General features: G+C 42.0%; 1 protein-coding gene across 7 annotated transcripts in view; it reads left to right on the top strand.

The window, feature by feature from the left end:
* Positions 1–4,127: 4,127 nt before the first annotated feature.
* The window catches only part of FNIP2 (folliculin interacting protein 2), a 52,781-nt gene continuing 35,809 nt past the window's right edge, over positions 4,128–21,099 (top strand). For 3 of the 7 annotated variants that reach the window (XM_076336602.1, XM_076336598.1, XM_076336600.1), the window contains exon 1: positions 20,076–20,610. In XM_076336602.1, the coding sequence (XP_076192717.1) occupies positions 20,426–20,610 (185 nt within the window). In that variant the 5' untranslated portion in view covers positions 20,076–20,425. Of the gene's footprint in view, positions 4,256–5,068; positions 5,095–20,075; positions 20,611–21,099 lie in introns of those variants that run through there. The other 4 variants (XM_076336605.1, XM_076336601.1, XM_076336603.1 and 1 more) reach the window with 3 other exon arrangements.

Raw genomic sequence — 21,099 nt, 5'->3', positions numbered from 1 at the left:
GTTTGAACATTCACGGGTATGTACATCTTCAGGCCCTTCTGGAGGAAAAAGCGGTGTACCTTTGCTTTAGGAAATTTGACAAGATACATAAGTAACAGGAGTGATTTTAGAGGATTGTAAATACCTATTACCTTCACACAATCCGATTCTCACCATGTTACTTGATATTTATATTGTGGTGATTAAAAGAAGACATCCCTTTTCTGGCCTTTCTCTCTATTTTTAACACCAAAGACTGTTGAAAATTAAATGTTTCATTACATACATCAATACTTCCCAGTAATTTTGAAACAATATTTCCCTTTAAACTGTCTTTCATTCTCAACTGGCTGTATCTTCTGTGTAGAAAGACAGTGAAACTGCATGTCTGTATTGAGGCAGCACCTCCGTGGCACTGTTCAGGGGCTGGGGAAAGTTGCTGCAGCAACAGCGTGAGTTATGTAACGCTCCATTCAATGTCGGATGAGTAAGCTGGTTTGCAGGGGGCTGCAGTCCCGAGCTCTCCATTGCTGTCAGTTTCTGTCCCTGCTTGCAAAGTGGAATACGTTTTATAATAGGTTTTAAAATTCTCTGTGGCGAGTAATTTAGGCTTACTGTGCTAAGTAGTAATAATAACAATATGGAGAGAGAATAATTCTAGACATTTCTTGATATCGCATTTTACTTAGCACGTTTGAGGTGGCAATAAAAATGGGATTTTATTTATTTTACAGAATCCATAATGTTGCTGATGCATTGCAAAGTGTAGCAAGACTTATCTGTGTTCATGTAACTTACACAGCATGCATCACCACACTGAGCAGTAAGTCGTTAACGAGCATCCTGGATTAACAGACTTTTTGTTAAATCTTCAGAGCTTACCTGTTCTGGCGTCTGGCTTCTTTTTGTGGTTCTTCCAAAGCCTAGTTCTGACAACAGAGGTTTAGGAGCATTTTGGACTTGTGCGTTCAGGACTGAGCAGGGTGGAAGGGAAGCGGCCGTAATGGAACTCAAAGTTTCATCCGGGTCTAAGTGATGGGGAGGCAAAGTGTGACTTAGGAGACTTGGCTTTTAACCCAGCCTGTCCTGGCTATAAAACTTAGGTCCTACATTCTCAGGAGAGACTCTTCAGAGAGATTTATGCTCTGTGAAACACAGAAATACTTATCCAGGCATTCAGCTATTCCAGGGTTTGAATGATCCTTTTTATGTATTGACAGCTTTCTAACAAAGTGCCATCTGTTTCTATGTTAAGAATCTGGCTCCTTTTCTGACTGAAGTTTCATCAATTACGTTGTCTTTCACTGCACATAAAGAGTCTGACCCTTAGTCACAAGATTACTGACTAAGGTTTTGAGTGTCATATGCCACATTTTTATTTCCTATATTTCCTAGAAGAGTGAGGGCTGTAGACACACTCTCTTGCTGTAAATGGTCTTTGCTTCACAGATGGTATGGCTTTTTTCTTTACATCTGCTCATATTTTGCACTCATGGGTTAGTGAAAAATCACCGCGTTTGCTTTGTTCTTTATAGCCAAACTCTGTTTGGGGTGGGACAGTGTGTACTGACTGTGAAAGTTATTTGGTAGTCCTTTGCTGGTTCTGCTGTGTTTTCCCCATTATTTTTTTCAGAAATAACCTTCAGAACACTAGTGTCTTAATGTTTTGTATCAATTTCAGACCATAGTGACTGTCACACACATTAACAGAAAATATCAAGAACTAATTTTGTACTGAGCATCAGCCAACATGCACGGTGCATTTACACTGCCATTTTTGCTCAGATCAGAAGTGCATTTTTGAAGTCGGTACCCCAGTTGTCCTCACTGACTTTGCCTTGCTTGACATTTTGGAGTGGCATCTGGGCATACAAAGTGGATCATCTTCAGATGAAACTAAACCAGATGTTTTTCAGAAACACATTCAGTGAGCTCCAACCACTGACACTCATTCTGCTGACAGGACCAGATTACGACTAGTCCAAAATAAAACCCTGTAAAATGTTTGTGATGTGGACATCGGGCTCTGTAAGACAACTGGTTTAGTCTGATTCTGCCCCCACTGCTCAACACTACTTGCTAACGCAGATGTAGCCATAGAGTGGCAGCCATGGTATTTGCAACCTTAAGTTTCTCAAGACTGTTCTATGAGAAATACAGTCCGGTGCTTATTTCTGGAGCTGGATGCCTAGATTCTCATTTGCATTGATTACTATGTCAACCATGATGTCTTTCATCTTGTTCAGCCACACCCTGCTATTCACTTCCCTTTCAGTGTACTATCATCACTATACCCTCACTTTTCTGTCCTTCAGCTTTGGTTAAGTGGGTTGACCGTAACGACTGGGGGCATTTGGTGATGATTGTGGAAGTAAAGAATCAAAAGCAGTAAGAACATCCAAGCTGAAAGATTTACGTTGGGTATGTAGTCTCACAGATGAAGTGCTTGAGAGCCTTCAAAACAGTGATCCCTTCTGAGAACGGACCTCCAGTCGAGGTCAGCCGAGCATTACAAGATTCAATCTGGTGTTATAGAGGGAGGAGCTGATCAGACTATCAGGCCAGTAGACAGTCATCTCTTGATTTTTATTTTAAAGAGAAATCAGCTTCTCCAGGCACTGAAAGGCTGGCTCCGAAGCACCAACACGTCCTCCACCGCTTCCGCCACTACTGGATGTTGGGTATGCAGTCAACTATTGTAATGATCCATTACAACTATTGTAGTGATCGCCATTCTCCATGTCTCGTCTCCAAGTTTCCTGAAGAGAGTGGGAAGCTATCGTGATTCTGCTTTTTTTGTTTGCTGCACCACACTATGCAGCTACCTAGCTAGTTAAAAAGGAGCATCTGAAGTTGCGCTCTCTTGGTGGGTGCGTGGTAGTGCCATCCTGCTGGTGGGCAAAACCACACAAACAGCCCTTTCCCCCAAATTAAACAAACGAACATAAAGCTCCAAATGACCCCCAAATACTGTAGCATTGTCTAATTATTTTGTGAATGAAGTAGATCAATTAAAGAGAAATGAGTGAAAATAGGCACTGTCCCAGCAGAGCTACCTTCCTGCAAAAATGTTCTCGCTTGCCTGGTCAAGGACTGAAGTCAAAATTCAGATTCTTGAAGGGAATCGCAGTACTTCTACAATTTTATGCCGGGGGTCTCTCCATTACAGAGACCAGGACTAGAAAAAAAAATCAGATTAAAACTTTCCCGGACTGGCGACTGGAATTTGTGCGTGGAGCAAAAGGAGGGACATGAGCGTCCCGAAAACCCAACGGACTTCTGCGGGGCCGCGGCCTTGGCTGGCGTGAGGGAGGGGACGCTGGAGCAGCCGCGGCCACGGTGCTTCGCTGCCGGCCCAAACGGGGCGAACGGCCCCGTCTGGCACGGGGGGCTGGTTTGTTCACGCTTGCTTCGGCGCACACAAATGTTGCTGTAAATCGCAAAATACAGGGGACGTGTTATGTACATAGGTATGTGTATATGTGTGCACACATATATCTATATAGAGGGAAATGTATTGTAAAAGATACATTATAAATATATATATATGTATATCCGCATGCCTATTACTATGTAGATGTAAAATACGTGTAATGTATGCGCACATACACCCGTACATGTGTATACCTGCACGCACGTACAGGCCCACCGGGCTGCCTAAGCACACACGGAGGCACGCACCCCTCTGCCCCCCGCCAACGTCCCCAACCGCCACCGCCCAGCGCGGGACAGGGCCCGTGCCCCTTTAAGCCTGCCCCCGGCGCCTTACCACGTGCTAGGGGCGGGGCCGGGATCGCCGCGCAGCCAATGGGGAACGCTGGAGGGGCGCGGCGCGTTCGCGTCCCCGTTCCGGTCGCGCGGCTGCTGGCGCCGCGTCGTGCCCCGCCGTGCCCCGTCCGGCGGGAGGGAGGGAGGGAGGGAGGGAGGCAGCTGTCAGCGCCGCCGGGCGGGCTCGGCCCCTCGGTCAGGTGACGGGCGGCCGCCAGGAGCGGCGCGGCGCGGCGCGGCTGAGCGGGCCGGCGCTCCCCTCGCCTCGCCTCGCCTCCGCGCGATGCTGGGCGGTTCCGCGGCGGCGGGGATGCTGCCGCGGCCGCCGCCGCTCGCCGCCCGCTGAGCCGCTGCGAGAGGCGCGGCGGGGCCACCGCCGCCAGGCGGGGCGGTGGCAGGGGCAGGGCGGCAGGATGGCCCCCACCCTGCTCCAGAAGCTCTTCAACAAAAGGGGCGGCAGCGCGGCGGCGCCCCACGGCCGGGCTCCGGGGGAGGGGCCCGCCTTCAGGTGAGCGGCGGGGGCAGGGCGGGTCCGGGCTCGCCGGAGCCGGCTCCACATGGGTCCCGGGGGCTGCCCCGGCTGCGGGGGGCGGCCAGGCAGCGGGGCAGGTGGCGGAGAGGCCGGCAGGGATCGAGAACACCGCCGTCCCCGGCCGCCTGCCGAGGGGCCGCAGCGCAGGTGTGCCGCAGCCCCCCTCGGGGTTCCCCCTCTGCGAAGTTTCCGCAGGGGCCGGGAGGAGCGGCCCGCCGGGAGGAGCGGCCTGCGGGGAGGGGGCACCCCCGGCCGGGCGGGGGGGGGGGGGGGGGCGGTGGGAGACACCGCCGCGCAGGGGTGGCTCTTCCCCCGCCTTTCCCTCTCGTTGGATCTCTCAGCCATTTTATATCCGAGTTGGAAGTGGCACGCTCGGGAACCGTGGGGCGCTCACCGCCCGGCCCCTCGGCCACACCGTGGGAGAGGCGCCAGGCCTTCTCTTTCCTTGCGTTTGTGTGTGATTGCAGCGGTAACTCGTGTTCAGGTCTCATCAGCACAGGAAAATTAAAAACCGGCTTAACTGTTGTGACCTAAATACACGTGCATAGTCTGGTGACCCGCTGAGCATGAGGTACCTTTCACTGCTCTCTTTCCTTGCCGTATCGCAAATCCTTAAAGGTGAGACTTAGCTATTGCTACTTCAGGGCTTGAATATGTAATCGCTATCTGATACTGAATCATTACTGTTTTCTAAACCCTCGGGAACAGCATTTTGCTCAGGCTGGTGGTTTGGAGCTTTGTTACTTTTCGCATCTGTTCTGCTCACAAGACCAAACCGGTCCTGGTGAGCACAGTGACTATCACATGCATGTCCGGTAAGCTCTGTGTCTTTTCTTTTTCTGTTCGGCATGAGTTGACTAGTCTTGTGACCAGATAACATACAGGATTGAATTGGAATTTGGGCTTTCACCACTGAAACTATTAAGAATGGTAAGGGAGAGGGGTGGAAAATATCTCGATCCACAAAGTGCTGTAGTGCCAAGTATGAAAGATCACAATCGTGGAGCCATTATGATTTCAAAGACAGTCTGTGTGGGCCATGGCCGTATGCATGGCCAAAGTTGTGAGATCGTGGTGAAAAATGGAGTAACATTAAAATGGCATTAGGATACTTGGGTTATAAGGCAATTCCTTTGAGAATGGTAGGACACGGTACTGGTGCTGCATTCATATCAGAGAAGGGTTGGTGAATTTCAGGAGGCTGTAAAGTCTATATGCTATACTTGCTAGTTACTTTTTGTAGCACTTACCACATTAATTATCTCCTTTAATTTCAAAGAAATAAATATAATTTCCATATTTAAAATGAGTGGCAATTCCCAGGTAACTATTATTTTGCCTTGTACTTAAAATCTTACCAAGTACTCTGTATCAGAGACCAGTGCTGTTAGTTCTAGTTTTAAGTTTATTGGATTCGTCAAGGATCTCCATGAAGGCAGATTCCTTGCACAGTGTGTCCCCCATTAAAATCAGTAAGATTGCTCCATCTGGAGTGTTTTGTGAGGTTAGGGCCTGCATTTTTTTTTTCTTTTTCATATTCCTTAGGTAAGATATTCCACATTCAGTTTTCCATTTGAATAACATTTAAATGATGTGACATTTCAAACAAAAACTGTTATCATTAAAATATTATTGTAGGTACTCATCACTCTTTTTATCCCCTATTTTCCCCCATTCCTTTGCTATCTGATTAGTTTTTGGCAAACTTAAGGTTAATAAAGTTATTTGAAGAATTTTGCATGTGGAGTTAATGTGCTGTTAATATTGCATGTGCTGTTAATATTGCATTAAGCTTCTTCCTTATGACTTTTAAATGTGCTGCAATGCCTTTTCTTTCTTTCCAGTGATCTTTTGATGACCTGCAGGAGCATACTTACTGGGTTTTAGAAGCTCTACTACAATGTTTTTAATAGACTTTCTGTTGAGCAGTAATCTTGGTTTGGAGATATGTGATTGGACCTAAGCAAAAGGGAAGACTTAATCTTTTGGTAGTCTCTGTATTAAGCATATGCGGCTGATCACTGTTAGACGCAAAGTGGCAGGATCATTTTCTGTTCTAATGGCAAGCCTGTATTTTTAAGGATTTTAGTTATTTTTATTACCTCTTCGTGTTTTTGTTAGTGAGGTCTCTCCACATTCAGTATGTCTTGCTGCCTATAGCTCTCTTAAGCGTCCCTGTGAAACCAATAACATATCCTGTTCTTCACAGGTCCTGTATCCTTGGACCTTGAATTGTTACAAGTGTCTTGAAAGCCTGAGTGTCTTCACGCACCCTCCTCACCCAAAGCAATAGCAGAATCTCCAAAAATCTCTTTAGTAGATAGTACTTCCTCAGATTAACTTAATTTGACAACTTTTTTTCAAATACGTCATTAGGAAGCTTTGTATTTTTCTAGTCTTCCCAGGAACACCAGGAGAAAGTTCTGTTGCAGAAGGCCATCAACCAGGCTTGAGATTTGCCTGTAACAAGTAATGCGCGTGCTTGTTCTGTTGCCCTCCTCCCCTTTAATTGGAGCTAAAACTTGACCAAATATCGGTGCTGCTTCTTCTCTTTGGCTCTGAAGAGAACAGCAAGCTACAAGGTCCATGCTGCTTACCAGGATGAACTGGCACAGCCTCAAAGAGAAAAAGAGACATGGTGCCTATAGCTGTATGTGGAGCCACAGGAAATGGTTTCTTGGGTGCGTGAGCATTAACATCTTAATTTGGATCAGGAGTGCTCTTTTAAAGAAAACCTCTCAATTGTCTCCACTTACTGCACTTTGGCTCACGTAGCCAAGTGGCTTTGGTGCGTAAACTGGATTCCTGTTGGATTGAATGAAATTAGAAAGTGTGCTCCAACCACTAATGGGCATTCAGTCCCTGGGACCAGACTACAGCTGGTCAAAAGTAAAACCCCGGAACAGGTATAGTGTGGGTGTCAGGTCCTTAGCACCAATTAATTCACTCTGTGGATCTAGTCCTGTTGGGCTGCACTACGTGTTCATATAAACACAACCCTTACTTGCTGGGTGAGGAAAAAGTAAACGTGAGGTGTAGATGTTAATATAGAGCTATTAGGATAGTAGGACTTTCTACTGGCCTGCGCCTCCCTTCAAAATAATGGAAGTATGAAGTGGTGGAAGGGTAGTAGTTAGAGTTGTAGAATACCTTAATTCATTTTTAAAAAGAGAAATTATAAACCAGCTGGAGAACAGATGGGTGTTAGTGACATGGTATTGTATTCGTTTTAAGCAGTTTTGTACACAGATCTTCAGCTTCTGGTTTCTGTTGCTACTGCTTTTTGCTTCCCTTAACTAAAAATATCTTTATGTGTGCTTGTGTATATATGTGTATAATGCATACATAAAAATATACATATATACACACACCTTTCAACAGAGATATTTGAGTGTGTGTAGTTCAATATATTTCTTTTTAGCCTCTAATACTCTTGAGGAAATCCTAATTACTTTGTGTGTAAGAAATGTTTATTTATGTGGCTAAATTCCCCTAATATTTCTTATTTTCTCACTAAATGTAACTTCCCTTACAAGATTGATTTAGAGTAGTTTGTACAGACTTTTGGAGTGCTACCAGGGTCTTGTGCTCAGCAGAATGGTAGCCATTACTGCAAAAACAAAGCATCCTACTTCCCATGAATTTTAAATTTTAGGGATTAAGTAGAGTATTTTATAAGCACGTGGTATCTCAAGACTAGAATGTCTGAAGTGCTAAGCATAATTTGAGTAAGGTATCGGGGGATGGCTTTAAGGAAATGGATACGGGTTGCAGATAGTTTGATTGTACTTAAATTTTTAGCAGTTTCTCTGTAATTGTGTTTATGTGATTCTAGAATGAGATTTCACATCAGTGCTTTTCTGTACTTTTCAACATGAAAGATTGACATTATCCTTAAACTGAGGGCTAAGATTTCACACTAGTTTTGGTCTTTATTAGTTTTTTTTAATGAAGTGCCTATATCCAGGGATGTAAGAATGAAAAGAAGTACCTTGAAGTTTTTGGAAGACTGCTTTCACTGCTGAATGTGTAATTTCTGCATTGCAACCTCTGATGATATTTCTTTGATATTGGTATGCTTGGTGAAGGAATGTTGTAAAACAGGGAATAATTTCATTTTATGTGGATTCTGTATATAAAAAAAAGATTGTGTTATTTCAGCTGTGTCTGAAACTTGGAAACGGGCTGTTTCTTCAGCTTTAAGTATCGGCTGCTCCTTCTGGTGTCTATAATGGAGCGGATGTCATGTTGTAACTGCAGGATATCTATCTGGTAACAGTTTGTTAGCTTTGGTATATGAGATCATTTGTTTGGCAGCTGATACTAGTAATTCCTTTGGTCATAGCGCTGAAATGCTTGGTGAGATGCTACTCGCTAAGCATTATTTCACAGCATTTATTACCAGCCTGGCAATGTTCCACCTTCTGAAAAAGGAAAGAAAGTGGTAGTGAGCTTTGAGTCTGCTTGCATGTCAGTTTGTTATATCTTTGTTAAAATGAAACACTCCTCAGTAAATTCCTGTAGCCTAATTGGGTTTCTCTTGAGCTTCTTGCAGCTTTGTAGACATCCACACAGCAATAACACTGCTGAGCACCCATGTACATCTTTATACATGGAAATATCATCAAACATCTGATTGTAAACCCTTCAAAAAGCATTTGAAAGAAAAATCACTATTTTATATGCTGTAGGAAGGGCGGTGCAGCCCAGGGCCAGATCTGAGTGTGGGGGCAGGGAAGGTAAAACAGCAAGTCTAAGCCCCATACCTTTTCACTGACAGCTGAAGGTGAGCCTTAAGGTGCAGTATTATACTTCTGCTCTGGCATTAGCCTTTCCTCAGTAATGAGAGCTAAAGAGTAGGTTCTGCAGAAAGAGATTTATTACAGTCTCACTCAAGAAAACAGCTTAGAGAGGAAGTGATTGAAAGTATGGTCTTTTGACGTGGAAACCACACTTCCAGCCCAGGGCTATTTTGAAGGAAAACAAACAAACCCCAAGTCCTCCGGCTTTTGAGCTTTGCAGGAACCAAGGCCATTCTTCTTAAGCTGTTTTGATTTCCCCTCCCCTACACACTTCTGCCACTGAACAACCTCTTGGTTTCCTCTAGCTTTGCTCTGAGACTAACTCTCATTCTCTCTTAAAGTTGCAAGAAGACACCCCCTTCTTATTTCTTTTTTCTTTTTTGCCACAGATGGCTAAAAAAACTGTGGAAATGTGTAAGCTACTGACGTTCTGAGAGGGATGAATGTACCTTGGTTATTTAATTTAATTCCATGAAAAGATGCATTCCTGCCTGACTGATCAAATTGGTTTTGCTAGTGGGTTATCTTATTTCTGATTTACAGGTAACTTATCCACGTGACATAACCAGCTAGTAGCGCAGTTCCTACACACCTGACTCTTAAATTGATGCACAGTTGGATAGCAGGTGCTTCATTCCTTATTCTTAGGGTACTTTTGCTGTTTACGTGCCCAAAACTAGGTAGGTGAGTACTCTGCAACATACTATGCTCAGTAGAAAGTGATTTGGGGAGTAGTAGCAACAGAAAGCCTTGGAGCTACCTTCCCGTGTCGATAGCACAACTTAAAGCAGAATACACTACAATCTAAAGCAATGATGCTGATGCTGTAGGAGAATACTTGTCTGTTGACGTAAATGGATTGATGTGAGTGAGAAGATAGAGCTGCTTGGGGCTGAAAAATATGAACATTCATAAAAGCTGAATTTGTAGAGAAACTTTTAAAAAGCTGATGCAGAGCTTTATTGTCAGTAGAGGCTGGCTTCATGTAAACATACACTTCATAACTTTTCTTATGTAAACTTAGTTGAAGTAGCAGAATAGCTTTATTAAAACTTGAGAGGAAAGGAAGATGGAAGAGGCTTGACAAAATTGTTGTAATCGTTAGTCATCATGTCATCCCACTTTGACATTGCAGGATGTAGGTGTTCCAGTGCATGGTAGTGGCCTTTTGCTGCAGCTTTGGTCTGAACAGTGAGTAACAGCAGACCAAAAGCCCAGAGAGAGTAGATGTGACAAAATAGCTGGGGTCGGAGGGGCCAGAAGATGGAGTAATTGTTTTCATAAAAGCAATTTATTTCTTGTTCTGGCATTTTGGTAATATTGAAGCTGCTGAGGACTTCTTTTGCAAAGAGAATTCTTTAGATGAATACTGACTATGTGTGCTACAGACCTTGGTGACATACCTGTTCCTTTAGATGTTCCTTCTGACACTAACAATCATGTGCTTTCATCTGTAATCTACTTTGCACCTTAATGATGTTCAGGGATGGCTTCTGAAGAGAAGACTCAGTTTTAGAGCAATATGTTGTGTTTTATATTTGTCAACAGTTGTTTCTACTAAGCACACCCCTTGATTAAGAGCACACTGTTTTCTTGCATGCCACTTAGACAAACTGTTGTAAGAAGAATGATCTTATGCTATCCTAATTACCAATATTTGCTATGTGAAGGTTTCTGTGGGTACACTTGTTAGGCAAAAGAGGAGGAATGCAATTCTGTAGGATGGTGGTTAACAGGCTTGCTAGAGAGAACAAGTGAGAAAAGGAGGACTTTGAATTGGGTGGTACTTGTGCGAAGGCAGCAAATGTGTCTGCACCTTTGCAAGCACTTTCTGTGATAGTGTCAGATTACTACTGATCTGACTAACAGGCATGGATGTGGTTGTTCACCTTTGCCTGTCATGAATCACCTCCTGTGTGTGCTTAGCCTCCACTTCTTAATCTTCAGGCTCGGGTTCTTCTCCATTCTGCTTTCTCCTTAACAGTGCTTGCTGCCTTTCTTGCCTCACTCTATTTGCCCTATTTGTATGGGTTTGTCATTCGAATACTGTAGCAATGTCATGTTTTTATATACAAGATTGAGGTCACAAGACAAACTTTGGCACAGACTGCAAGGCAAAGCATTCTTCTGAGGCACCGAGAGGACTAGCTTAGGAGTTTCAGTTATAGTGCCTGTGCCTTCCCCACTTCAATTAGGGGAGGTGTGGGTGCTTTTACGTGACCAACAGCCAAAATATGTTTGGTCAGCCAGCACGCTTCCTGGATATTGGTGAGATTCTTAGAATGGTACTGATAAATGGGCATGAGGGTTTTACATCTCACTTGCTGCTGTTAAAACTGACTCATGATTTTCCTTCCATAGACTGTGCTGAAGTGAAACTTGAGCTGTGTGTGATGTAATTACTGAATCAGTATGGAGCTTTCTCTGCAGCATGTTCTCACCTTGATGCAATACACTTCAATTTTTCTCCTCCAAGGTGCTCAGTGCAGTTTCACATGTGCTAATGAAATCAGCTGTATTAAGTAAACAATCTGACAATATTTATTTACTTTTCTAATAGAGGTGCTAACAGGCTGAATTTGGTATTAGCACTTTTAAATTAGAAATCTGAACACTTTAGTACTTTATATTTTATAATGAAGTCAGGAAGTTTCTTACAATAATAACTCTTAGCTTCTATTGTCATTAAGAAAACTGGCTGGAATGAGCTCGGTGCTCTGGATTTCTGTGCAGAGTCTTTGCTCTGAATTCTGAATCTGGATATTATCCAATACCTAAAATTGCTCAACTTTTGGGCCTGGGTATGTGAATCCACAGCTTCAGGGGTACAAATCTCAGTATAGTACATTGGATGACGTTTTTGAAGGAAACCTCGGAGAGAATGATCTACAAACTGTTGAAGACATAGTTCTAAGCAGGTTATTCTTAAACTGTTATTCTTTCACTGAATGTGGATCATTTTACAGAATTTAATATAATGTTGTAATCTTAAAGCCCTCTCTGGTCTGGAAAAGACAGTTATGAAAGGTTTGTAAAATCTGCAACTCAAAGGAATTAGCTTATGTTAAGACAAATTTTTGTGTCCGTCTTCTGTGTTTCTATGTGTGGACACATGAACTCATCTAACTATTGCTGAACAGTTGAGTGCTTGTGTCTGTCGTCTTTCCTTGCCTTTCCTTTCACGTTCTCACAAAATGACCTTCTGAAATCTTCACTTTTAACACTCTGCTCTCTAACTTGCACTCTAAAATGAGTTGTGCTTTTTAAGACAAAACCTACTCTAGGAAAGGCCGTGGGCCTTTTGTTTTTGAAGTCTTGGCTTGTTTAACATGACTGGGTTAAACAAGCTGGGCAAAGACCTGTTAAGCTGCCGGAAAGGAAGGTTGGTGACCTGTGGTGCAGGCACAAGGAAGAAGCGAGTTAGGTGCAGAAACCACTTTGCCCAGCTGTACAGCAGCGGGGTTAGTTCGTGTGTGTTAAGGCTCTGGTCCTGGCAAATGGCTGCGGTGGTGCAAGATGCTATTGCCTTCTCCTGTGCTGTGCTGAAATTTATTATTTGCTGGACATTTGTCACTTCCAAGGTAGTGTTGATAGAATAGAGAGTGTTGGAGCCCTCCTCAGTCGTGTCTGTGTGAAGGTCAGCAATATAACCATCTCTTGCAGTTATTTGTGTTAAGCTGTCAGACTTAACGCAGAAACGGTTATGGAGGGCTCATATGTTCTAGTCCTCAGCTGCGTTGAGAGGGCTGGAATAAGGAGCTAGGAATTGGTAACTACTTCAATTCACTTGGCAGACAACTGTAGTGACATGCATCTGAGCTCTTACTTGATCTTGGCTTTTAGCCTGGAGGAAGGTTGCTCTCACATGGTAGCCAGCAGAAACATCTTCAGGAGTGCCAACCTCTGCCTTACCAACTGTTAAAAGAGTTTCTAAGTAATGTCAAGTTAAAGAGTTGGAAAAAATTAACCCTCTCTGGTTATAAAGATATTTATGACATCTGGCTGTGGATATACAGCATGCTTACTAGGCGCTAAAACCATTTCACATATGATTCCAAGTTCTAGAGTGAGTGAGTAACACCTGATGACTTCAGTATTTGGGAGAGTTGAGGATATAAGTCAGTCATCCACTGTGGACTAGGTCAGAGTAAGGTTTAGTTGAGAAACAATTCAGATACTAAATGTCTTGTGTTCAAAAGTTCCTGTGTGCAGTCTTACAGACAGGAATATGTTTGGGAATGCTTTTGAATGGAACTAGGAAAATAATATGTATTTGAAAACTAGCTTTTTCTGTTTGTCACTTTATGGTGGCACTTGGTGACTGTAAAATGCCTGTGTATAGCTGGGCTGGATAATGAGTCCGGGGTAGGTATGTAATGGAGAGGAAAATGAGAACAGAACAATGTATTTTGTGGTGGACAATGGGGTTTTTTGAAACAGTCAGCTCAGTGAACGTATGTATACATTGACACTACATCTGCCTGATTTCTTTGTTTTTAAAGAAGAAACACCTGGATGGAATGTCAAAGATGACTTGAATGAAACTTTGTTTACTGCTTGAAGAAATAATTGTATATTTGTATTAAAATGTGGTGTTGTCATGTGAACTGGAAATCTGATTGAAATAGTGACTTTTCATTTGCATTACTGAAGCACTAAAAGTTGGCTAGAGTATAGACTTCATTAGAGTTGTATCCTTGGGCCCTTTTTTGACTAGAAAAGAGAGTGAGAGTTTTGTTTGTTTTTTTTTTTTTAATGAAGTTGTCCTGAATCTGTAATTGTTAAGAAGGGTCCTAGTGAGTCTGCTCTGGTAGACTTCATCTCGGAAGAAAGTCAGGTCCGTTATAAAGGACTTCCTTATACAAAGTTTTACTGGGGAACACTGAAGGAGCTTGACCAATTCTTACCTTCTCATGAGGAGAAAGGTTTCTAATTTGTCTAAAGAAGTAATTACTGCATAAGCTTACTGACTGACATTTTAGAAATTGTAGTTTGTTTTTATCACTGACTTTTCAATGTGTGAAGCCTTTTCCTGTTGCATGACAAGGTTGCACTTTGCTCTTTTCTGTGATTTTTTTTTTAATTATTTTTTATTTTTTTTTTGTCCAGATATTTCATGGTTTGGCTGGCAAGTAGCAGTCTGTCAATGTTAGCATGTTACTCGGTGTGGCCAACTGTAATTATGTATCAACCTGGCTGTATAAACTTTTAATTCTAATATAATACCAGTATTTTTGAGAAAACATTTAGGATCCTTTGTAAGTAGTTAGAGCAGCTGGCCTGCTTTAAGCAAGAGGCTATTTCATAACTTAATGACTATTTATACATTCAAAGTCCTACACAATTGTTGGTAAACAGAACGTAACTCCCTTGCCATAGTGTCTTGTAGTAAGTTTAGGTTTGCCCATGCCAGTCAGCTGCAGGACTGTGGTTTGTTTGGTTGGTTTTGTGTGTAGTCTTTTTCATTGAGAAGGTATTACTGTATGAGTAATTTAACTACCCTGATCTTCTGTATGGGGTCCTAAGACGCGGCTCCTCCTTCCCTTTCCAGTGAAACTTGAAAATAAATGTATGTAAGCCTTCAAGATTCAGTGCTAGTTACTGGAAAGCTACCTTCAATGCTGTCTACAAGAGAGGGTTAAGGAAAGTGTTTTGGATGGAATAGACATTATCATAACAACAAGAGGAGCAAAACATATTTTTGGCTATAACTAGTGAAAAATGCTGCAGCTGACGTTATATCCGTCTGTATTATCACTTCATTCAATCTAAGTCAGGATTTCCTGGCATTCATCTAGACAGAGGGGATGGACTTTGCTGTTCATGCTATAGCAACTTTTGGGTGATCAAGCATGGCTCCTTGCGTATGTGTTCTTTTCCATATCCTTGCCAGCTGGGTAAATCAGTAAATTTTCATAAATATTCAGCATACTTAGTTTTTCTTCATTCCCCTCCTGATTATTGCAGACTAACTTTTCAGTTACAATCTCTATTTTAAAAGAATCAAAGAACGTCTTGCACTCACAACAGTGTAACATGACCATTTACAGAGGGCTCACCCTCTGATAGCTGATGTTAGCTGATAAAAAAAAAACTGGGCTGCTTCAGCTTTCAGCACTGCTAGAGAGCTGCATCTGATATGCACCTAGATGGTGCATATCACGATGGATATGCACCTAGAACCAGGTAACTTAATTTTTTTTTTTTTTTTAGTGAAATCATGCTGCTGAATATGCACTTTTGGGTTAGTTGAAACTGACCCCTTCTGCATCAATTTCCCATGGAAGAAGGGCATGGGGTCCCTGGGTAGTGCTTGCCTCTAGCCCTGCTAGAGAGCATTCTCTTATGTGGTGGGAGTGCGTGTTCAGAACAGGGGTGAGGAGGGGATTTGCAATGCTTTCCGCACCCCTGAAGAGAGTACCCTGAACTTACTTGGCTGTAAAGTTTGCAAGAGAATGCCATGTTCTCTGAAGTTTACAAAGCCTGCTTGTGAATATAGCCTTTTCATAGCAGAAGTGGAGGAAATTCATAAAGAAATTGTTTCTTTTAATATGCGGGTGTTTTTAGTTACTTTGAGTGAAGGTGTTTGTGTGTGTGTTAGCAAAAGGAGTATTTTTCAACTAACTAGAAAAAATCGGGGGGGTGGGGGAAGGTGTCAAACACCAAACAATGTTGTTCATATCTCTGTATCAGTTGGCATTAAGATGTATTTACTTATGTCTAATAAATAGTATTGTTTTAGTCATGTTTTTTTGTTTTCATATTCTAAAACTGCTCCTTTGAACAGAGGCTTGAAAGCTGCATATAGATTTTTTTTTATGAAATTAAAAAAAAAAAAAAATAAAAAATAGGGCTTTACAGAAGAGGGAGAAGGAACAGGAAAGAGCAGGCAACCAAACCCATGCCTCAGGATACCACCCCTAAGGTGTGGTGGTGATGTCTGTGCTGGCCCGCTCGTTTATGTAGGAGACAGTAAGGTCTGAGATTCATCAGTACTTTTCATACAGCGTTGAAATGCAACAAGAGCTGGTACAGTGTTATAAATACCAGATTCTGCCTTGCGTTGTTGCTCAAAATTCTCCTTCAGATCTGCAATGTGTAGTTCTTCCTTCTGTTCGAGAGAAGGTGGGGAAAGGCAGAGGCAGTAAAGCTGGAAGGATAAGAGATTTCTATTCATCTCATTTTCTGGCAGAGGCAGTTCTCAGACGTGCCTTGGCAGTGTCTGTATTTAGTAGCTGTGTTCCTGGACGCTGGCCCAGTCACATGGCGCCGCTGGAACAAGTGACATGGGAATGATGCATTAGCTGAGACCCGGCGCTGCATGCCGGAGGAGGTGGGGTGGCACTGCCGGACGGGCGGCCTGCACCCTGGCGCTCAGCAGAGACGCTGGACCGAGCACCACTTGCTCCCGGCCGGCTGCTGCTGTTTAGCTCAACCTGTTTGCCTCCAGCGAGAGCTGGAAGTTGGTTACTGGAGGTGCCTTTAAAAAGATAAACAGGAAAAAACCCCAAACCCTAAAGAAAGTTAAATTAACAAATAAACTTTCAGTTCTTTGAAATTATAAAGATTATTACTATGAAACAACTTCTGCAAAATATTTGACTTAATTTAGATCAGCTGAGCTCTCCTAGCTGTTAGAAACTATGGGTGTTGAGGGGGGAAAGTGGGATGGAAGGGAGAAAGTTGATTAAGACTAAGCAAGGCTTTCTGTACTGAGGAAAGGACTAGGTGATGGATCCAGGGTGCTAACCTTATTGCATACTTTATCTTTCTTTATTTAAAGTCCTAGATTAACAAAAAAACCCCATACTTTTCTTAATGGTAAAACTCAATTAAATATATGCACTTTTTTCGTGCAATTACAAGTCTTGAGCTCTTCTCTTTGCTAATGAGGAATTCAATTTCTGGGGCTAGCAACTGAGAGCACTGTCTCTGTGCTGTTTATGGTACTACTTCAAACACATTGTTCTTGTTGGGTTTTTTGTTTGGTTAGGGTTTGGGTTTTTTGGTTTGTAGGGGGTTTTTTTCACATTATCACTGAGACACTGTATGAAACCTAGCTCCCAAACTTCTGACTTGTAGATAAGCCGATGAACAGTGAATCCAAACTTACGAAAGTTGGCCGAGTTGTGAAACACTGGTTTAATAGGCTGTTCTTGATGTTTGTGGAAAGCTGATGTGTGCAATTTATGGTGACTTTAACTTGTATAGATCTGTTTGTTAGCCTCTATCAGGTGTGTGTGGTTTTTGTGGTCATTTTTTGTGTGTGTGTGTGTGATGGTATTGCTTTCTAGCAACAAAGATGATGAAAAATGCTTCCAACGTCACAAAAATCCAGTCTGTTTTCCTCCCCCAAGCAGGGAGTCTGTGGAATTCTAACTTTCGAGTGAACAAATATATCCAATGTTGTTTTGCTTTTCATACAGTAACACATAGAATTATCTTTAAAAAAAAAAGTAACCTTTCTGTACAGTGATCTGATATCGAGAACTTTTATTTTTCTCCACCAGAACGCTTTCTACAGGAAAACCTAAACTGAGAGAGAAAGAGAAGTGCTGCAAATAACATGTTCCTTCACTTGTTGCATGACTAATCTGCAATGTATCCTGTCTAACTTGTGTGAAACTAGTAACTATGTATCATGCTTGAACAAGGTGGTTCATCTGAGGTTAATAGTGCTTTACCATATTAGGACTACTTTAAGTCATCGTGGAAAAAGAATGTGGTGTGGCATCAGCACAACTTTTCCATATCCAAGGTTTTAAGAAGAGGAGGAGCAATGCAGGGTAAATACTTCAAATTGGGAGCGAGGAAGGGAACCCACATCTTCTACATAAGCTATTCAACAGACTAAAAGAGGGAAAACTATCATTAAGCAATCCAAAATAGATTCCACTTCACCTTTAAATGTGTGTTTTGGCACTCATCCTGAATGTCTGGATTGTAGGCATTTTTTGTGTATCAATTTTGTGAAGTGTATGTTTTGCAAAAACAAATGCTCACTGAAACAGCAGGTGTGATTCAAACTTTCTGTTTTCCTACATTTCTCTAGCCTGCTTCTAAAAGCTGTTTGGAAAATAAAACCTTACTGGGAGGTCTGCAAATATTCTGTTAGATTTGAAAACAGTGCTCAAGTTTTAGTGGACAGCTGTAACTTCTACAGAAAATGATTCTTAATTAGATAACTCCATTGCGTGTATGTCCTCTTTCCCCCACCCCAAATTTTCTTGCTAAAGTATTACCTTGAGTTGAAATCATTTAGACAATTGTCTTGCAGTGGAGATGGAGGACAGGAAATGACCTACAAACAGAGCAGGTGACATGCTGTCACATAGCCTAGAAAAAGAGTGATTAAACTCTGCTTCCCAGAGGATTATATCTGGAGAGCAGGACACTTTCTTCCATTTTCTGTATTATCTACTCCTTGGACTCAGGGTGTTTTCCATGTGTGGGTTTGCATTTCTTTCAGAAACTGGTCTGTGGATTTTCCATGGTAATTCCCCAGGTATTTTGGGATTTATAGTATGCTACAGATGACCTCATCTACAGGTGAGGTAGTGTTGTGAAGCACGTCTATTTAGTGCACTTACAGGAGTTCCTAGTTCTAGTCTCCAACGTGAATCCAATATTGTGGTCATTTAACTGAATGTTTCAGAATTTTGTTTTGGTTTTTGTTTGGGGAAAAGATAGGACAGAAGTGAATGCTATCAGTTGCTGATCTTAGACTAAGTGTAGGAACCTGGCCATCAGTTGCTTGTTTCATTCGCGCTTCAAAGGTGACTAGGAACACTGATGTTTAAAGTAGTCCTCCTCAATGAGGTGAGGGCTAGGAGTTGCCCTCTCCTAGATCATTTGAATAACTTGAGAACAGGCCAAAGCTTTTCACTTGTTTCCCTCACTTGGGAGGAGGAGTAATTGTGATCTAGTACTTGTCACTATTCTGGGAATAGAAACTGAGCTTTTTTTTTTATTGCTATAGGGTTCCCTCTGCAACTGAGCAAGTTGTCGAACCTAACCTTGCTCTAGTTTTCTGCTTGACTTTTGTCCAGTGTTTAGAGGCTGGGGTTTACCAAGATTACAAAATCCTTTTAAGAAGGGTGCTGTGCTATTTAGCAGGTAGCACGTAGCACTGAGTTTTGAAATCTTACTGTGTTTTCTAATTCTACTGTTGTATTTCTGGGTGACCGTTAGCAAAGTTATTTTCCCTTTTTAATCTGGAGGGGAACTAGCACTATGGCTGTTATCTTATAAAATGTCTAAAACTTTACTGATGGGGGGGGAAAGCTATGTAAGACAAGAATTATGAGCAGACATGTATGGATAACTTTTTTAAAGCAGGGATGGGGAAAAAGGACTTTGTTCTGCAGTGGAATTACCTAAGCCTGAACAAAACGTCAGGTTCCTTTGTCCTGTTTAAAAACTTAAATTTTCTTGGTCAGAAGTATTTTATTAGATATTTTTCTCATCAGTACTGCCATTAAATTGTTTTAATAGGCACATGACTATAAATTCTCATCAACCAACTTGATGCCTGTGGCACACTTTTGTTGTTGTTGATTTCCCTTCTACTTTTTTAAAAAGCTTTTCAAAATAGTAGTTTCAGATTCTCAGCCAAGTGTAAATACTATTTGTCCTTAAAAGTAAAAGCATTACAGTGCAGAATATCTAGTGTGTTTCTTGGTGTTGGTCATTTTTTTAAAGTGATAACCATATGGCAATGATGACAGATTCTTATTTGCTCCTAAGCTATATGAGGTTGCTAGGGGTTGTCAGATGACACTTGCTCACATGAGAGCCATTAACAGGGTGTTGTAGCCAGTGTTAGAACAACCTTGCAACTAAGGGCGAGTCACTGCAAAAGCAACTATGCTCTTTTTTTTTTAAGAGGCCATATGGCTCAGTCTTGTGACTACATAATTGCCAGCTACCTAATCACATACCAGGAAACAAACATAGTTAAAGTCAATATTAGCTGTTGTATCTGCTACAGCTTTGCACCAGGCTTGGTAGGAAAAACTCTAACAGCAGCAAGAGCAAGTCTATGATGGCTTCTGAAACTTGAAAGTCGTGTCTGCTCCTCTGTCTGGAATAATTGCAGCAGTACGTTAGCTACAGCTGTCTGTCTTCATTAATGGCTTGTAGAATATATGAAGATCTCTTTGCCTTCTTTTCCCCTAACAGGAAATTCAGCAGACTGTGTTCCTGTATAGGGAAGAAAGCTGATGGTAAATTACCATCGTTAATGGTTGATCTATAGTAAAGAAATCTGCTTGAGGCTGTATCTCTTCAGCAGGTATTTAGTTTCTTTCAGGGAGCTTTACAAGAAGATTTGTAGCAAAAGAAAATGTGTGGGGGTACACCAAAAGCCACAAATGGCACAGAGGGACAAATAGAAAGAGCAAGAAACAACAACGATGTACCACTTGGAAATAACCTCTCTTGTACCAAATGGGATGAAAGGATTAGAAAATCTTTGAGAGATGAAAGTGTCAGCTGTGTGAGCAAAGTGACTAGACTGCCGCAAAACAGGTATGCATGTAACTTTTTTGATATATATGATTTTTGACAGAGAATGGACATTTTTAATTGATATTAGATTTATAATCATGTGCCTGAAAGGCTATTTTGTAAGTAATTGGAAAAGTTCTAATAGAAGCTTATTCTTGCTGATGATGGTGACTGATACTCCAGAAAGTCTTCCCTGATGTTTGAAACTGAATCTACATTCTTAACTCTGATGTGTAAGGTTTATGTATATGCAAACTGAGGCATGAAGGATAACTGCCTTTCTTTTCAGTTAAGGTTAAATAATCTTACCTTCTCTTTCTAGTTTTCTAATTAGTTTCCCCTCTTTTATTTTTTGCCACCTCCTGTGTTAGTGGGTCAAGTAGTAATAGTTTGCAGAGCAGGCAGGAGAGAATGCTGTGAAGTGGGGGAAGAATGGAGAAGGGAACCCTCTGCTTTACTTGTAAATGACCTCTAGATCAAGCATTACACCAGAGTAATCTGGAGTATGAA

This window comes from Aptenodytes patagonicus, chromosome 4 (assembly GCF_965638725.1).
Source record: "Aptenodytes patagonicus chromosome 4, bAptPat1.pri.cur, whole genome shotgun sequence".
Classification (NCBI taxonomy): Eukaryota; Metazoa; Chordata; class Aves; order Sphenisciformes; family Spheniscidae; genus Aptenodytes; species Aptenodytes patagonicus.
Note: the sequence above shows the minus strand (reverse complement) of the source record. Positions and strands in the feature narration are given on the sequence as shown.